The sequence below is a fragment of the Leuciscus leuciscus genome, assembly GCF_965113295.1.
Source record: "Leuciscus leuciscus genome assembly, chromosome: 9".
Taxonomy (NCBI): domain Eukaryota; kingdom Metazoa; phylum Chordata; class Actinopteri; order Cypriniformes; family Leuciscidae; genus Leuciscus; species Leuciscus leuciscus.
Genome location: NC_138733.1, coordinates 21,989,036 through 22,007,278, shown reverse-complemented (window position 1 = coordinate 22,007,278; position 18,243 = coordinate 21,989,036). Strand labels below are relative to the sequence as shown.

Sequence of the window (18,243 nt, the reverse complement as noted above, 5' to 3'; positions counted from 1 at the left end):
GAAAATACCATATACTGTACATGGCTCTTATTTTTAAATTAAATTATGCATAAATATTTTGAAATAACAAAAAGAGGGAGCTTAGCTAATGTCTGGCAGCTAATTTTGTCAATAATGTGACAGTGAATTGCTCTTGTGGCATTGAATGCAACTGTTTGTTACAACATTTGTTTGAAATAAAACAAACATTAGACACATTAAATAGTTTACAACCTCACAACAAATTTATTACAAATATTTTTCAGACTCGCAAAACTTACTGAAAAAAATAAAAAAATAAAAAAAATAGTCCGCTTCAAGAAGGCTCGTATGTTATATTTATGTTTGACGTTCAGCGGAAGTAGATCGAAACGGGAAACGCGTCATCGCGAATCGCACTTTCGCGCGTTTGGTGTAAGTTGGCGCGAGGAGACAGGAAAGTGCTGAGGACCAGAGACGGTTGTGATCTTTTGTCAATACAACATTTAATCTTTCGTTCGCCATATTTTTGTGAAAACATGACTGTTAGACTGTCAGAAGGGGCAATTGAGGTAAGAATAAGACCGCAGCATTATTTCAACCGTTGCAGACCAAAGCTTGCTAAGTGAGTTAGCCAGCGAGATTTTCTACGGTTTCGGACTGTGACAGTGAGATAAAATCAAACTTTTACCATTGCCTTTTGTTTATTGCACTTAACGTTACCCTTTTCGATAATTACATGTGTGTGAACGGTAACAATGTTAAAATCGTGGATGAAACGTGTCAACGCAATGCAGAGACGCAATAGTTTTTATATGATCCGCTCAATGCACTTGCAGCAGCGGATACTGAGCAGAACATATAAAAACAATCTCAGACATTGTAACGTTAGATGGAAAATGGTTCATCATGTGGTCGGTTTTCTTCCCCGAGTTTTGAATGTGTGTGGAATAAGGCAGATGTCTGAATTCACTACTAATGTTGATCTGATTTAACGTTATATGAGTGAAAGTGTTGGATTGTGTACTATTTTATTTTTATTTATTTTTCAGTCCCTGACTAAAGGAGTTGAAGTCAGCAACCCTGTTCTTCAATGTGTGGTAACTATTAGATTCATTGCACACTGTTTGCAAGTTATTAAAGTTATTTTGTTACATCACCTTATATTCTTGGGATGGTGTTGTGATATGGCAAGCCGTTTTAACATTTAATAATTTAAACCGACTAGTCTCTATTTTCATGCTACTAGTACTTATTTTCTAGATACTAGTATCTATTCCATTAAGTACTAGTACTTATTCATCAGCTACTAGTGCTTATTCTTTAGGTACTAGTGCCTATTCGTTAGATACTAGGCCTAGTTCTTATTTATTAGATACCCGTACCTATTAAAAAGACACTAGTACTTATTAATTAGATACTAGTACCTATTAAATAGATACTAGTACTTATTTCGAGAGTGACCAGTATCTATTATTTTGTTACTAGTAACAAATTAATTTTTTTGCCATTGACTTCTACGGGGATCTGTCATTCAGATCTGAACTATTCAGTTCTGACTAGTATGTATTCCAATTGTGACTAGACTAGTACATATATTAGATACTAGTAGTTATTCATTAGGTACTAGTACTTATTTTTTAGATACTAGTACCTATTACTAGATACTAGTATGTATTCAATAAACACTAGTACTAAGTCATTAGCTACTAGTACTTATTCAATAGATATTAGTACTTATTCATTAGCTACTAGTACTTATTCATTAGATACTAGTACCTATTCATTAGATACTAGTACTTATTCATTAGCTACTAGTACTTATTCATTAGCTACTAGTACTTATTCATTAGATACTAGTACCTATTCATTAGATACTAGTACTTATTAATTAGCTACTAGTACTTATTAATAGATACTAGTACCTATTTATTAGATACTAGTATTTATTCCAAATGTTACTAGTAAGATTTTTAATTTTACTAGTAAGATTTTTAATTTTACTCTACAGTGGCCGTTCTGACTAGTCATAACATAAGACGAGTAAAAAAGCAGCTGTGACTAGTAAAATAAGAATAGTTACTAGTAACAATTACAAAAGATACTAGTGTCTAATACATAGGTACTAGTATCTATTGAATAAGTACTAGTATCTATTGAATAAGTACTAGTATCTATTTAATAGGTACTAGTATCTAATGACTTAGTACTAGTATTTATTGAATACATACTAGTATCTAGTAATAGGTACTAGTATCTAAAAAATAAGTACTAGTACCTAATGAATAACTACTAGTATCTAATAAATACGTACTAGTCACAATTGGAATATACTAGTCAGAACTGAATAGTTGATATCTGAATGACAGATCCCCATAGAAGTCAATGGCAAAAAATAAAATAAAATTGTTACTAGTAACAAAAGAATAATTACTAGAACCTATTGGAATAAGTACTAGTATCTAATGAATAACTACTAGTATCTATTTAATAGGTATTAGTATCTAATGAATAACTACTAGTACCTAATAAATAAGAACTAGTCACTATTGGAATAACTACTAGTATCTAATAAATAAAATCTAGTATCTAATGAATAAGTACTAATATCTAATAAATAAGAACTAGTATCTAATGAATAAGTACTAGTATCTTTAAAAAGGTACTAGTACCTAAAGAATAAGCACTAGTATCTAAAGAATAGGCACTAGTACCTAAAGAATAAGCACTAGTAGCTAAAGAATAGGCACTAGTACCTAGAAAATAAGCACTAGTAGCTAAAGAATAGGCACTAGTACCTAAAGAATAAGCACTAGTAGCTAATGAATAAGTACTAGTAGCTAAAGAATAAGCACTAGTAGCTAAAGAATAAGCACTAGTAGCTAAAGAATAGGCACTAGTAGCTAAAGAATAAGCACTAGTAGCTAATGAATAAGTACTAGTACTTAATGGAATAGATACTAGTATCTAAAAAATAAGTACTAGTAGCATGAAAATAGCGGTTAAAATGATACAATTTTAAAACGGCTTGCCATAGTATGGCAGGATGTGAAGACCAATATTGTAGACAATGACAATTATGTGATTTCTGAGGGGAATAAAAAAAATGTATAAAAAAAAAATCACCAGACCATTTATTTCCATTCTAGTTATCTTTAGTGTTAGACTGTAAAATGTTGAATATTCTCTTCAGAACATCCGCAAGATTGATGGGGGAAATGGCCTATCCCGTTTCCGTCTCATGATGAGTGATGGGATGCACACTATGTCCTGTAAGTTTGATCAATTTTCAGATGCCTTTGTGTGTTTAATTTGGTGTCTGTCCTTAAAATACATTGTAATTTTCATGTGCAGAAGGATGTTTTTTTGGATGTTGTTCTGAAACGGCTTTTTGCTTACTGATCATCAGCACCAAAGCCATATATTTCTCTAATACTTTTGTTGCATAAGCATTTAAATGTCCATGTTCGGTGCTTATGTGTTTGAAAGTTGAATAGTCTATTTGAGATAATTTGGATAAGCAGCGTGACTTTAAAGTTACGAGTGAGTGATATTTGTTGAAAGTAGTATTTTGCTCATGTCATTGGGATGTAAACCCCAGGTTTTCTAAAACATGCAAATATGAGAGAGGGAGTCCTAAACCATGTCTTTTTTTAATATTGTTTGTCCCCTGCATGCAGCATTCATGCTCTCCACACAGCTCAATCCCATGGCTGAGCAAAACCAGTTGGCCTCTAACTGTGTGTGTATGCTGAAAAGGAGCGTCACTAATGTTCTCAAGGATGGACGGTAAGCATTTGTCTTCAGGTCTTGGATCTGTTTCTCTGGCTCTGTTTCTTCTGTTTGAAATTTCTCTGCTTTATTTATACTACTATTTAAAAGTTTGGGGGCAGTTAGATTCGATTAATGTTTTTGTAAGAAGTCTCTAATGCTCACCAAGGCAGCATTTATTTGATCAAAAATACAGTGAAACAATATAATGAAATATAGTAATATCTGTTTACTATTTATTCCTGATAGCAAAGCTGAATTTTCAGCATCATTACTCCAGTCTTCAGTGTCACATGATCCTTCAGAAATCATTATAATGTGATGATTCGCTGCTCAAGAAACATTTCTTATTACTATCAATGTTGAAAACAGTTTTGCTGCATAATATTTTGTGGAAATCTGGATGCATTTTTTCAGGATATTTTGAAGAATAGAAAGAAACAGTATTGATGTGAAATGGAAATCTTTTGTAGCATTATGAATACCTTTGCGAAATTGAATGCATTCTTGCTGAATAAAAGTATTAATTTCTATAAAAAAATCTCACTAACCTCAAACATTTGAACAGTAGTATATTTTCATTGATGCATATTATTGAGCTTTTGTGTTTGTTCTACACAGACGTGTGGTGGTTATACTGGACATGGAAATACTCAAGTCTGCCGACCAGATGCCAGGAAAAATTGGAGACCCAACTCCTTATGTAGAGGGTGAGAGAGTACATTTGACCCATGTCAAATTTAATGGAAACTTCTTTTTTTTTTATAATTTTTTTTATATAAAGCAGACATCCCGGAGTCTCCCGCAAATTGATAGTGGCTCCCTGATGCTCTCAAATTATGTACAATATCCCAGAAATCGAGTGAGGTGGTTTCAACCTGGTATTAATGTGCTTTTTCAGTAATCTAATCACAGGTGGTCAGTCAAGAAGCATTACCGTTTACACCTGGTATATTATCATGCATGTCTCCTGTAAGTAGGGCTATACCAGTTAACTTGACAACTGCGCCACCATGGTGGTAGAACGCCAAAATGTTTTTTGTTTTTTTGGTAAATGCTCTTTTACTTTGTGAAATTAAATGTTACATCACAGCCATGGAAACATCTGTATTTGTGCTGAGTGAGAGAGGTACATGAGCCCATACGTTTAAGCCATTTGTCAGCTTTGTATTGTTTTGCAATCTGGTCACCTGATTTTCCACACATTTATTTAATTCATTAGTTAATCCACTGGACATGAAATCTCTTGTTTCTTTTCCCAAATCTCCCATTTCTGCAGTGGATTATAACAGTTTCTTCCTTTCGTTTACGTTTAATTACTATATTCACATCCTTTACTGTAGAAAAAGGCTGTAGGACAGATACCCTTTTTCTTGGATGTCAAATCTAAATAGCACTGATTGTGCTTGTTAGACTTGAAAAGGCACATCAAGTTTATTTGTATAACTCATATTATACGGTGCTGATTTGGTTTTGCTTTCTCTCAGTGCAGCATCAAAAATAGCCTAAATGTCTTGCATATGCGGAAGATGACATTTTCTTTTCAGACCTTTCACAAAAAGTGTCAGTTGCTTTGGAACATCGGGTTCCAAAGACATGAGGATGATGATCTCTGTCCTGCTCGTGTCCCACATCCCTCTCAGAGCGCAGAGTGCTATATATGATTGACGACGCAGTTATCTTTGTGGGGAAATAAAAAACAAATGTTTTTTTTATTTAATAGTTAACTTTATTTGATTAGTTATGTTACCATTTAGTTTAATGTCTGTAGTGTGTTGTTTCACTGACAGAAGTGGATGTTTGAGACTGTTACATTTAATTTTTGGTATGTATATATCTCCCTGAAGTTTTTGCAGGGTGGGATGTCTGATAAACAGTTTCATTTGAGCATTGATGCATGTCTGTCAGCTTGTTTAGAGGGATTTATTTTGATCAAATGTTTCACTTTTTTTTTAATTTTTTTTTTTTAGGTCAGTCAAAGGCACAACAAAGTACAGCTCCAACTCCAGCTCCAACTCCAACTCCAACTGTACGTCCATTACAGTCTAAGAATGGAAGTGATGGTAAAGAAATGAACACACACATATATATTTATTTATTTATTTATTTAGTGTAGGTGTTTGTTTAAAAACCCTCAAATGTTAACATTTAACATACAGTGCTACTGAGCTGTAATGCATTAGCTGACTGCTGTGTTATGAAGTTCTGAATTGCTCAATTATTATAGATTATAGCCATATAGTTACTAAAATAACTTGATTTTAGTTGAAAGCTGACACATTTTCAAGATACACATAGGTGTACACAGTGCAGCATACGTAGTCTTAATTCACTATGGTAAATTATTTGAAAATACACACTGACCAACGGTTTTCTAAGGTGAACTGACAAAACAACCTGTTAATAAATAATAAAAAAAACACTTTAAAGCATCAGTTTGAAACATGGAATACTGGGAGTAAAGTAGATACCATATTAAACCTTTGAATCACCTGTAGTTCAAGCCAAAATTTGTATCATGTCTCATATAATTCTTCAATCTGTGTTTCAACCGTGGAAAGATCTCAATAAAACAGCTTGTGAACAATGTCACTTGATGTTGCATTTACCGCAGGAAAGTTTTCCAATGTTCAGTTAGCTATTAGGAGCTTATTTACTGCTAATTATGTATGTTAAATATGCATGTTTGTTTTGAAATTGTCATTAAGACAAGTGTGTATAAAAAGTACACATGCAACTGAGTTGTATAAAAACATTTTGTTTTTTATTTGAGTATGATTATATCCGAAAATAAATGATTAAAGCAGTTAGCAGAATATAAAAGTTTGGGTTCTGTTGTTAATATTAACCTCTTATAAAGTAATGTTTCAAGTGAGAGGGTTCCCTGTATAGTTTACACTACAACATTAGTTAGGAGAGATTTTATTTTATTTTTTTCTCGAGAAAATCAAACTGTTGGTATCGGCTGAGAAATTTAGTATTGTTGCATCTCCAGTAGAAAGTCTTTATTTCATTCCCTTTAACATGTATATACCCTTTTTTTTAAAGCATGTATTTTCGGCACAGTTTAATCTTCTTGGTGAGATTTTTAACTTCAGTGAGGATTTTCAAGCGGTGTTAAACAGCCGTTTTAATTCACACTTAAAAGATTGTCACCGAAGATTGTTTTAGAGGTGTTTTTCTCAACATGTCATAAATGCAAAATGGGTGTTTCTTGATTATCTTTGTGACTCTGTTTTAGTTCTTTGTGGTGATCTGTTGTTTTCTCCTCTTTGCTCATTAGGTTCAATGAACAGACCTCCTGCTCAGAGCTTTGGGAAAAAGCCCATGGCTGCCCCCAACACTCCTGGAGGCAGCTCTAAAGTTGTGCCTATTGCCAGCCTCAATCCATACCAGTCAAAGTCAGTCTAAATTTCACATCCACACTCCTGAACTTCCCTCTTTCCAGTCCAATTGACCTTTGCATATCACATTGTGTTGTGCATAGATCATAAGAGTGTGTTTTCTTTAGGTGGACTGTTAGAGCTCGAGTCACCAACAAGAATGCCATCCGCACATGGAGTAACTCCAGGGGCGACGGGAAGCTTTTCTCCATGGAGCTAGTGGATGAAAGCGTAAGCATTTATCAGCAGATCAGAAACTTGTAAGAGTATTCATTTGCAATGACATCTCGCTTTGTTTATTATAGGGGGAGATCAGAGCAACTGGGTTTAATAACGAGGTGGATAAATTCTACTCACTCATCGAGCAGGGAAAAGTAAGGCCTACTTCCTTCTCAATTGTTAGCTGTTATCAAATAATGTAGGGCTAAGCAATGTAAGGTAGCAACAGCTGTTGATCACGTGACCAGATTTTTTTCTCTCTTGTCGTCCTCAGGTCTACTACATCTCCAAAGGCACCCTGAAGATCGCTAACAAACAGTTTTCTTCACTTAAGAATGACTATGAGATGACTCTCAACGGAGAGACAAGCATCATCCCTTGTGAGGACAGCCATGATGTCCCCATGGTGCAGTGTGAGTTTGTTTCCATTGCTGACCTGGAGTCCCGGGAGAAAGACACCATCGTAGGTGAGCATCTCCCCCTGGCCTGTCCGATTGGCATCATCAATAACCAGCACTTTAATAATTAACCGCTGTGGAGACAGTAGCATGGCTCTGCGTAACAAATGTGTTGAGGCCCAGGAGGTTGTGGTAATTATAACGTTGATGATGAACGCAATATTAATAATGCTTATGACAGTAATGGCCTGTGGCGCAGATAGACTTTGTGTCCCTGTCGGGTTCTAGCAGAACCGGAGGAGAAAGATGCTGTCTCTGGTAGACTGAAGAGTCAATAAGCATGCCTCTAATTATGGTAATAGCAGTCTGAGCATGTTGAGGTGCGGCAGGCATATTTCTTATCCGAGATTTGAGTCAGGTGCTGGCAGTGATTTGTGAAACGCTCCTAATGGCAGCTAAATGATTCATAACGGCGTCTGATATAAGAGGATTAAGATGGCGCGCTGCAATGGAGCGTTGACGGGTGTTGTGGAATTACATTCTGGATGAGTGTTATTGTCATCCCATACCTATTTGCTGTTGGTAAATTTGTGGGAGTAGCAGTGTTGTAAACCTGTGTGGCGCATGTGTTTACAGATGTGATCGGAGTATGTAAAAACACAGAAGATGTGATGCGCATCACGACCAAGAACAGTCGTGAGGTTTCTAAGAGAAACATCCAATTGATGGACATGTCCGGCAGAGTCATCCAGCTTACCATGTGGGGCAATGATGTACGTACTTAATAAATTAATCTTTAATAATTTTACATTATTATTCAGTGCCTTATAGTACAGTAAAATGTCAAATATTCTCAATATAAATTAGAATTTTGTAATAATCAATATTGTAATTTTTTTTTTTTCATTATCTTTTGTTTTTTGGACCATAAAGTTTCATACGACTCTGTCAGAATACTTTTGTAAAAGTGTAAAACCGTATTTTACAATAGATTTTCAATGTTTAATTTTTAAAAGCTAGATTAATTGCCAAGCTCTACCATATGTATGTATATGGATGACAGATTGCATTGCCTGAATGATGTACACTACTGCACAAAAGTTTGGGGTCGTTTTTGAAAGAAATCTCTTGTTCACCAAAGCTGCATTTGATCAAAAACAGTAATGAAAAAAAAAAGAAGTAATGCTGTGAAATGTGAGCACAGTTCAACTGTTTTCTATTTTAAATGTTATTTATTCCTGTGATTGCAAAGCTAAATTTTCAGCAGTTTTCAGTGTCACTTGATCCTTCAGAAATCATTTTAATGTTATAAAATATGGAAACTGTGATATATTTTTGTGATTTGAGTAGCAAGTTCAAAACATCAGCATTTATTTCAAGTAAAAATAAATATTTTGTAACATTATAAATGTCTTTACTGAAACTATTGATCAATTTAATTCATCCTTGCTGAATAAAAGTATTAATTTCTTTAAAAAAAAGTATGGACTGCAGACATTTGAACGGTAGCTGACTGGAATCCTCATGCAAACAGTGATATTCAGCCTTAAACACTGTGATCTTGTACCAGATGAGGTTCTCGAGCATTTCAGCTATTCTCGTCTCATCAGGATTTGCCATGAAAGACCAAATTGCATAAAACCACAATTAGATGGCAAATCCTTATGGATCTTTTGATGCACTGCTGCTAGCAAGTAAAATATGTTTACACTGTAGAATATATGCACTTTTTCAGTAGGCACTATTTGCCTTTTCTTTCCTCACTCTGCAGGCAGAGACATTTGATGGCAGTGGGCAGCCAATCTTGGCCATTAAGGGGGCGAGATTATCTGACTTTGGTGGGCGTTCTCTCTCGACTCTCTACAGCAGCACAGTCATGATCAACCCCGATATTCCTGAGGCATACAAACTACGGGGCTGGTGAGTGAATTATTTTTTATTTATTTTTATTTCTCGGTTTCTCTCAAATCGTACAATACAGAATATACGCTGCATCTGTTGTTAAGTGTTTGTCCTAGATGAAACAGATGCGTTCTGATGCGCCCCTGTTTTTATTTCTCCACTTGTGAGAATTGGGACGAGCATAGAGCAGACACTAAAATGCACACTCCAGAACTCAGAGAGGGTGAGCATGCTCATGCCTTTGATATCAAGATTAGCTCTATCAGCGGCACTCTGGTGGGCTTTGCATTCAGGCTGATATAGGAATGCAAATTATGGCTAATCCCCTGCCAAGATGTTCAATTTCCTTGGTGAACTCGTGTGACTCGGGTCCTTTGAGAACAGGAATGTTTATTTCTGCTCTGGGGATGTGAAACAAGGAATATGGAGAAACGATGGCGCCGAACGCCTTGTTGAGTGATGATGTTATAAATACGTGCATACAAGGAAGCAGCAATGAGTATATGATGGCTTCCAGTGTTTTTGGAGCACAGGGCTGTCCCAATCCTCATAGATTCTTATTGGTTATTGAAGGAATTAAAAAACTGTTATGACTCAATTATTATGTTTTCTTCTGCTTTCTCATGCCAATTTAGATTTGTGTTGGGGGCTGCCAAATTTATAATTATGCGTCTTAAAATATCTTGAATAGACCTGTCACAGTTATTACATAATCACCAGATTGTGATGATTTGAGTAAGCCACAATCATTGTGCACTTTCAGTGGCAAACATAAATTGTCATCTAAATATTGAAATCCATGTAATAATGTGTTTTTCCCTTTGTAGTAGTTTTATGTGAATTCAGCAGATGAACTGGGATAATCTTTTTTTACTGCTCCACTTTTAAATATAAACTAGGTAGAAGTATAATATTTTGACTAGGTAGTTAATTTTAACTATTTGTATAATAATTTATTACCTGCAAATAGTAATTCAATGTTGTTTTAACCTTAACGTTCATCAAAATAGAATAAAATCATACAGGTTTGGAACAAAATGAGGGTGAGTAAATGAAAATGAAATTTTGGGTGAGCTATCCATTTAAGTGGTCTGTATGCAGGGCTCATTACTATTGTTTTGCATTAATAAGTGCAGTCACTAAAAATATTACATGTTTGTTTACTAGAAATTTGACCGTAAAACACAGAGCTTGAATTGAGATGCAGATAATTTTTTTTATTAACTACAGTAAAGTGCAAAAAAAAATTCTACTCTAATTAAATGTACCATTCGGAATCACTGACAGCTTCAGTGATTATAAAAGAAACGCTCTTGCTTTGTCTAATTAGGTCGTAATTTGAAAAAGTTTTTGTTTTTCATGAGACTGTGACATTTTCCTACTTAGCCATTTCCACTCCCTATATGGAAAAGACAATAAGTGCTCCATCTACTGGTTATAGTGGTAATTTCATGTCTTTTTTTTTTAAGTGTTTGATGGCCATGGTGTTAGTTTTCCTAAACCTTTAAACTTTGTTTTACAAATCATCACAATAAAAATAACATTAAAATGGGATACTATATAGAGCCTTGAAGTGCTGGACAAAGTGTAAAGCGCTTCAAAAAGTCCTTAAAGTGCTTTAATTTCACTCTTAAAAGTTTGCATGAACCCTGAAATGAATATTGTAAAAACATGTGTCTATTTCTGCATGGTTACATTTAGCATTACTACATTAAATCCATAGTGAATGTTGATTTTTAGGGATGGGTACCGAAACCCGGTATTAAATGAGCCCTGGTGCTGAATTGAAAGACAGCAGGATTGGTATGGCCATCTGTTTCTATATGCGATAAACCATTTGTATGTGATGCATTTTTGCCATTCGCAATCCCGAAGAGAGATCTCTCTCACGGAGATACAGCGCGCACAACAACAGTGACGATGGCCGAGATGACTTTAACAAAAGTTTAGTCTGGTTACATTTTATTTTATTTTATTTTATTTTATTTTATTTTATTTTATTTTATTTTATTTTATTTTATTTTATTTTATTTTATTTTATTTTATTTTATTTTATTTTATTTTATTTTATTTTATTTTATTTTATTTTATTTTATTTTATTTTATTTTAGATTTTGGGTTCCAATGATTATAAAAAAAGGTAATTGAGGTAAAACTATTAAAAACTAGCTGCGTTCCGTCTAGCACAACTTCCTTCTTCCCTTCACGGCGGTGCGCTGTCATTTCAACCCAAACTTTACATCAGAATTCGCACAATCGGTGGTTCCTGTAAAATGCAGTCTCTACGGTTGCTAAATTGCGGGACGTGTTTGACAATAAAAAGAGCTTATAAAAGCACAATAACTGCGCTTTTATATATGGTTGGACTATATTGCAGTCCAACCAATAAATGGACTGCAATATGGCTTACTTTACGCTTTGCTTTTCCACTGCGTGGTACGATTCGGCTCAGCTCGCTTTGGCTCAGTTTGCTTTTCCACTGCAGTTTAATACCGCTTCAAAGTGGGTGGGATTGTAGACTGCTCATTGAAGTTGCTGAAATTTTTTTTAATTCCTGGTCGCAATATCCAGCTCTCGCTGGATCCGCTCCTCGGCTACCAACAAAAGGAACGGCATTCTTTTTTCAAGTTAATTTTTTCAAGCAAGTCGTTTAATAAAAATGGTGGGAAAAAATACTGCGGTGGCTGTTGCTGACTGTTTAAATCTAGCGGGTTTGGTGTCTCGTGTTGCAAATCCAATGACACTGGTAGTGACAATTCTCTCTGACCAATCAATGATCTGTAGTGTTTTCACGCCACATTTTAGTATCTGTATGGTACGCTTGGAACCTCAACAGAGGTGATACCATTTAAAGCAAACCGAAGCGAGCCATACAATGCAGTGGAAAAGCGCCATAATAAACCTACTGATGATTGCGCCATTAATGAGATTGTGAATTAAACAAAGAGAAAATTACTCAGTTCTTGAATGAATAACGTAAGCTTTAATAAGCATTAATATATCCATTTATACAGTGAGAATTATGCAGTGTTATTTAACATTTGATTACTTTATTAGATTTATTTTGTAGGCCATATTACTTACATGAACAGTAATGTTAGTAGACCTTTTCAGAAAATAAAGCACTGCATTTTTTTGTATATTTTGTTTTATTGTATATTTTTTGTATTTATTTGACCATTTTTTTTTTCTTTTTTTTTTCTTGTTCTTATTGTATCTTATTTTATGCATATAAAACACAAAAAATGCCTCTATTTACAAATAGATGTTTTGGATTTGTTTTGTTCAAACAATGCTGTTTCTTTTGCTGTAGATATTTTACATTATGTTCTTAATTAGTTTTTTGTTTTTATTTGTATATAAATTTTTTTTTATAAAAAAATAGAACCGATAAGAATACTGTTAAAGTACCAGATCGATAAGCAGTATTGGTAAGATCACCTTAATGATACCTATTCCTAGTGATTTGTGGATTGAAAAGCTTTCTATAACTTGTTCGTTCATGGTTTAATGTTTCTCCTGGCTTCCACATCAGCGCTGTTTGATCTGATATCTGGTCTGCAACAGAGAATTCTGTATCTATGCTGAATTTAAATGCCTCTCAGTAGATCACCCAGCGCTATGTAGTATTGTCACGTGATCGAGATTTGGTCGCAGTCTGGAGCCCTGGTATGCTACCTATGAAGTATTACTCAGCCTCGAACCTCACTTATCCCTGTTTTTTTTTATAGGGCCACACTGTATAATTACTTCCCACCTGTGTTTATGATCCATACTCGCCTACTAACAGCCCACCTGGCTGAAGCTGTCCACGAGTGTCTCTCTTCATTTTCCCTGCAGGTTTCAATCAATTTCTCTCTGTGTCCTCCATTTATTTACCTACCAGTAACACAGACCCCCTGCCTTGAAGGGAAATAAGATGAAAGTGGTGCATAAGAGGGACTGCAGAATTGAAATTCACTTTTTCTACCATCCATTTTTGGACTTTTGACAACCGATTAAAACTTGTTTTGCCAGCCTCTAGTCTACCATTCTACCATTTTGAGAGGGTAATTATTTTGGGGGGGGATCTGAAGGCTTCATTTACATAATGTGTGTAGTGGAATGTGACTGAACACAGGGTGAGGTAGAGCAGCTTTCCTTACAGTTTTGGAGTGTCAGCTCAAAGCATCTGGTTCCTCTGCATGGCATTGCGTAGGACTTGGACTGCGTATTTCCTTGCATTGTTTGTAGGACTAAAAATGCTCTTTGTCAGCGACGTTTCAGAACTTAAATTTTGCTGAATCAGTCGTAGGTAAGTTCAACCGCTTAGTCTCCAGGCTCACGTCTGTCCTCTTCTCACTTGGAAAGCCAGTGATAATGAGCTTTCAAATCATGGGCCAATGTGCAGTGCACCGCCTCTTGGCCATATTTCTGAAGGTCCAGCGGGCCACCGTGGAATCAATAGATGTCCTTCAATTAGCAGAGCTGCAGTAAGTGGTGTTTTGAACCTGGAGGTGTTGAGTTCTGCAGTACAAGGACTCATTCAGCTACTTGACACATTGTGCCAGTTCTCTACTTCTGAGACCTCTCGAAGTTGTAACTAGGGATGCACCGAAATGAAAATTCTTGGCCGAAACCGAAAACCGAAAAAGAGGGAACTAAGGCCGAAAACCGAAACACCGAAATAAATTATGCCAATTATTAGTACCATTGCATTTATGGCTATGACTGTGTACTAACTTTACTATAATCAAGGCATTGCATAAATTAATATTAAAGTTTCAAAGAATAAATCAATTAAAATTTTATGCAAATATTTATTTAGCACATTGCAAAGTATAACATTAAATGTTTAACTTGACCCCACGCATGTGTACATTAAATAATAATGTAAAAGCCTACTGGCCTGCAGAAAGGTTTAAAAATGAAATGTTCTCTCATAAAAACAAAGTGTATTTAGGTCAATACTGCCATAGCCAATAATAATATCTGCAGCTATATGCTCATGGACGTGAGTTGCAAAAACCATAAACAGCTAACACACACACCTCTGATAAATGACGGCTGCTCTGCACACACACGCAAGGTCTCTCGCTCCTTTTCTCTGCCGCGCGCGTTACCTATGCGCGCTCATGCTCGCTCGCGATTCCGGGAGATTTAAACTAATTTGCGGGCATCAGGGAGCCGCTATCAATACGCGGGAGACTCCCGGAACTTCCGGAAGACTTGGGACGTCTGTGTTTTAAAAATCACTGTCCGTGGGTCACTCTCAGATATATTGAAATACGTCCACACCGCAGATATGTTGCTTCAGACAAGCACGTGCAGGTCGCGGTATCTGCTGTTTGCGTCATCAACATTTCGGCCGTATTGTTTCCGTGATAAAAGTCTTTCGGCCGAAAACCGAAAATGCACTTTTGGGCCATTTTCGGCCGAAAATTTTCGGTGGCCAAATATTTGGTGCATCCCTAGTTGTAACTTTAATTTGCAGCTGTTGTAGCGATCCATTTTACTGCTACCAGTGGTTAAAATAATGCGCTAAGAAGATAAATACTGTTGTTGTTGTTGTTGTTGTTTTTAAGTCCATAAATAATATTCATCTGTTAAGGTCACTTGCTGGAAACCAAACTATTCCTGTGCCTAAATATGTCTTTTACAGTATTTACTGTTAATGCTTCTGTAATTGTTCAGCTTATGATCCAAATTCTGTTTTCCTTATTCACTTCCCAGTCTTATTGTGAACGGTAGTCCAAAGGAAAGTTTTTCTAATACTTTGCTTTGAATTTTTTTATTTCCTGTGACTGAGCATCACCAAGTACTTTTGTTTTTTTAGCCCCTCTCCTGCAACCATCTGTCACATATCCTGGGTTTTCTTTGTTCTTTTTTTCTTTTCCTCTTGAATTTTATTCAGTTGCGTCTCCTGTTTTTACTTGGAAATGCATCACATCTTGTAAGTGAAATGTGTTACTAACACTTTCATTTTGATTCTAAATGACATGTCCATCTTTGATCTGTTAAGAGTCCCAGTGGGATTTACAATTGAAGTCTGTTCCTCGTGGAGTTGAACATGTTGGGGCACTCAGATGTTGCCTGCCATTTTAAAGTCAATCCAATTAATCACATTGATTGAGGATCCTTCGTTCTCACGCTCCGGAGCTCAGTGTAGGGGGAGTTGTCGTCGCTGTGCTGCTTTACTGTCAGAATTTCTGTCATTGTGTATTTTGACACTCAAGACAATGTGTTTTATTTCTTCAAAAGTTATAGTGCAGAAATTGAAGGAATATGTAGTTTAATGCATGTCCCTGTCTACTTCTGTGATTTTTATTTAATGTTAAAAATCCATTAATGATCGAATGTCTGTTGAGACACATGGTTTTGTTTACACACGTGTGTAAATATGGTTTTGAGTAAATAAATGTCTGTTTTGTGTAATTCTCTTTTGGACACCCCCAAATATATCAAGAAATTTTACATTTGTGGTTTCCAAGCCTGGGAAAGTCATAGTCATTTCTTTAGTAAATATATATTTTTCTTTTTATGCTCAACTCTAAAATATTTCATTGTCAAACAATTGCTCTTTGTCATTGGTAATGACAGAAAAATGCATGGAACTTCATAGGTCGAATGGTGTCTGTCTTAATATACACATTGCACCTGGACCCAGTTCTTTAGATATCGGTAATTGGGAAAAACCAATGTTGGTCACTACTGCTTGCCTTGGTTGGTTTTAGTCTAGCAGTCAGTTTACACATTTGGTCAAAGCTTCCATAAGCATATAAACTAACCCTTAATGCTGCTAGTAATGGAAATCTCAGCATATGATGCAAGCATTCTTTTGTCCAATAGATGGCGTCAGAGATTAGAAACACTCTCGATCTGCTCCTCCTGCAGAGTGGACTTCACACTCCACCATCGGTCATGCCTCCCGTCATTCCTCACCCTGTCACTCTCGCCCCGTTCATTATCATTCTTTCTCGTTCACTGATGCACTCTTACTCATAGGTTGCCAATTACTCTGACTGGCTCATTTTCGACAGTCTTCTCAGAGGCAGTGAAACCTCTCCTGCCTCCACCCCACCTGTCAGAGCCTTCAAACCAGCATGCGGAATAAAGCAACGCACAGCCAGGAAGTCTGTCTGTGCTTGCACTTGCCGTACCTACACTAGATATCTCCATCAAACTCAATGTGAAATATTAAGCGAGGGTCATGAGTCTCAGTGAGTCCGTTTTGTTTAAAGGAATTTTGGGTGGTGTCCCCTTGGCTCACTTGTCATGACCAAAGTTCTCCCTGGGGAATGCTATTGTACTGTACAATAAGCTTTAAGAGAACGTTGGCTGCCATGCTGTTTCCAGGTCAAAGGAATAGTTTATCATAAAATGAAAACGTTATCGTTTACTCACCCCCATGTTGTTCCAACCTAGTGTTGTTTTCTTCTGTGAAAAACAAAAGGAGATCTTAGGCAGAATGTTTCCGCTTTTCCATACAGCAGAAGAGGATTTATACTGCCAAGCTCCATGAAAGCAGTCCATATGTCTGGTGTGTTAATATTCTCTTAAACGTCACTAATGTTCAATTGAAATTATGGCTTTGGATTGTAATGTCAGGTTTGACTCAATTGAAGAAACAAAATTGTCTCATGCAGAGGTGTCATGCCCATTCCGACCGAAGGGGTTCACGCTTTGGCTGAGCCAGAGACGGACACGCTCAAGATCACAACTGTTCAGCGTTTTCAACCATGTAGTGTTTATTTTTTTGTTTTTGACATTTAAATACAGATAAGTAACTAGCAAAAAGCATTTATAGTTTGTAAAATATACACTGATATCCAATATACACATTGGAAACTTTACTTTAAACTTAATATTGTAGGTAGTACAAAATGAATAGTACCCCAAAGTGTTCGAATTTCGTAGTTTTGAGGCCGTATGTCACACAGCCTAGATAATTCATGCAAAACCATAATTTGCCTTGCGGTGTCAGTGCTTATGCTTTAAATTTGTTTGTTTCTATAAGCTACAAAATACACGTAAGACTGAATCGATGCAGGATTTATAGTCCTAATATTCTTAATATTCTGGAATAGCGACAGTAAATACATCAATAGGCCTAATGTATGTTCTCGCTTTGATAATTCAAAAGTATAATCGGAAATTATTACAATGAAAGCTAAAGTTTTATTCTAAAGAAGTTTTATTCCCCCCCCCACATGAGATGCATGCTTGTTATTGTTATTATAATATTTTTATTTTTTATTTTATTTTTTTGTGCCTCTTACTATTCCAGTCACAAGTATTTCATGTCCTCTGACATGTGACACTCCGTTCAGTGCTCAATCTCGCTGCTTTCCTCTTGTTGTCTGCTCGGCTCAGTTCAGACACGCTGCACTGAGTGCCAGCCTGTCACTCCACTGCTCTAAAGCACATGCCATTTCCAATTTGCTCCTCTGGTGTTCATTCTGCCTTCCTCGATGGCACTGCCCGTCATCCATACATTCGAGCTCAGTCAGCCAATTACCACACACCATCAGGTCTTGTCTATGTGAAGCGTTTGTTTTATTTTGCTGTATTGTTTATTTTTATGACTCACTATGCTGGAATAAAGAAAAACTAATTGTATCACTTTTCACACT

At 36.0% G+C, this 18,243-nt stretch overlaps 1 protein-coding gene across 1 annotated transcript in view; it reads left to right on the top strand.

The window, feature by feature from the left end:
• The first annotated feature begins 363 nt into the window (after nucleotides 1-363).
• The window catches only part of rpa1 (replication protein A1), a 45,006-nt gene continuing 27,126 nt past the window's right edge, over nucleotides 364-18,243 (top strand). The window contains exons 1-12 of the mRNA XM_082180522.1: nucleotides 364-530; nucleotides 1,011-1,058; nucleotides 3,152-3,230; nucleotides 3,639-3,747; nucleotides 4,351-4,439; nucleotides 5,700-5,792; nucleotides 7,013-7,130; nucleotides 7,241-7,343; nucleotides 7,418-7,486; nucleotides 7,606-7,798; nucleotides 8,366-8,502; nucleotides 9,501-9,649. Coding sequence (XP_082036648.1) covers nucleotides 498-530; nucleotides 1,011-1,058; nucleotides 3,152-3,230; nucleotides 3,639-3,747; nucleotides 4,351-4,439; nucleotides 5,700-5,792; nucleotides 7,013-7,130; nucleotides 7,241-7,343; nucleotides 7,418-7,486; nucleotides 7,606-7,798; nucleotides 8,366-8,502; nucleotides 9,501-9,649 — 1,220 coding nt within the window. The 5' untranslated portion in view covers nucleotides 364-497. The remainder of the gene's footprint in view (nucleotides 531-1,010; nucleotides 1,059-3,151; nucleotides 3,231-3,638; nucleotides 3,748-4,350; nucleotides 4,440-5,699; nucleotides 5,793-7,012; nucleotides 7,131-7,240; nucleotides 7,344-7,417; nucleotides 7,487-7,605; nucleotides 7,799-8,365; nucleotides 8,503-9,500; nucleotides 9,650-18,243) is intronic.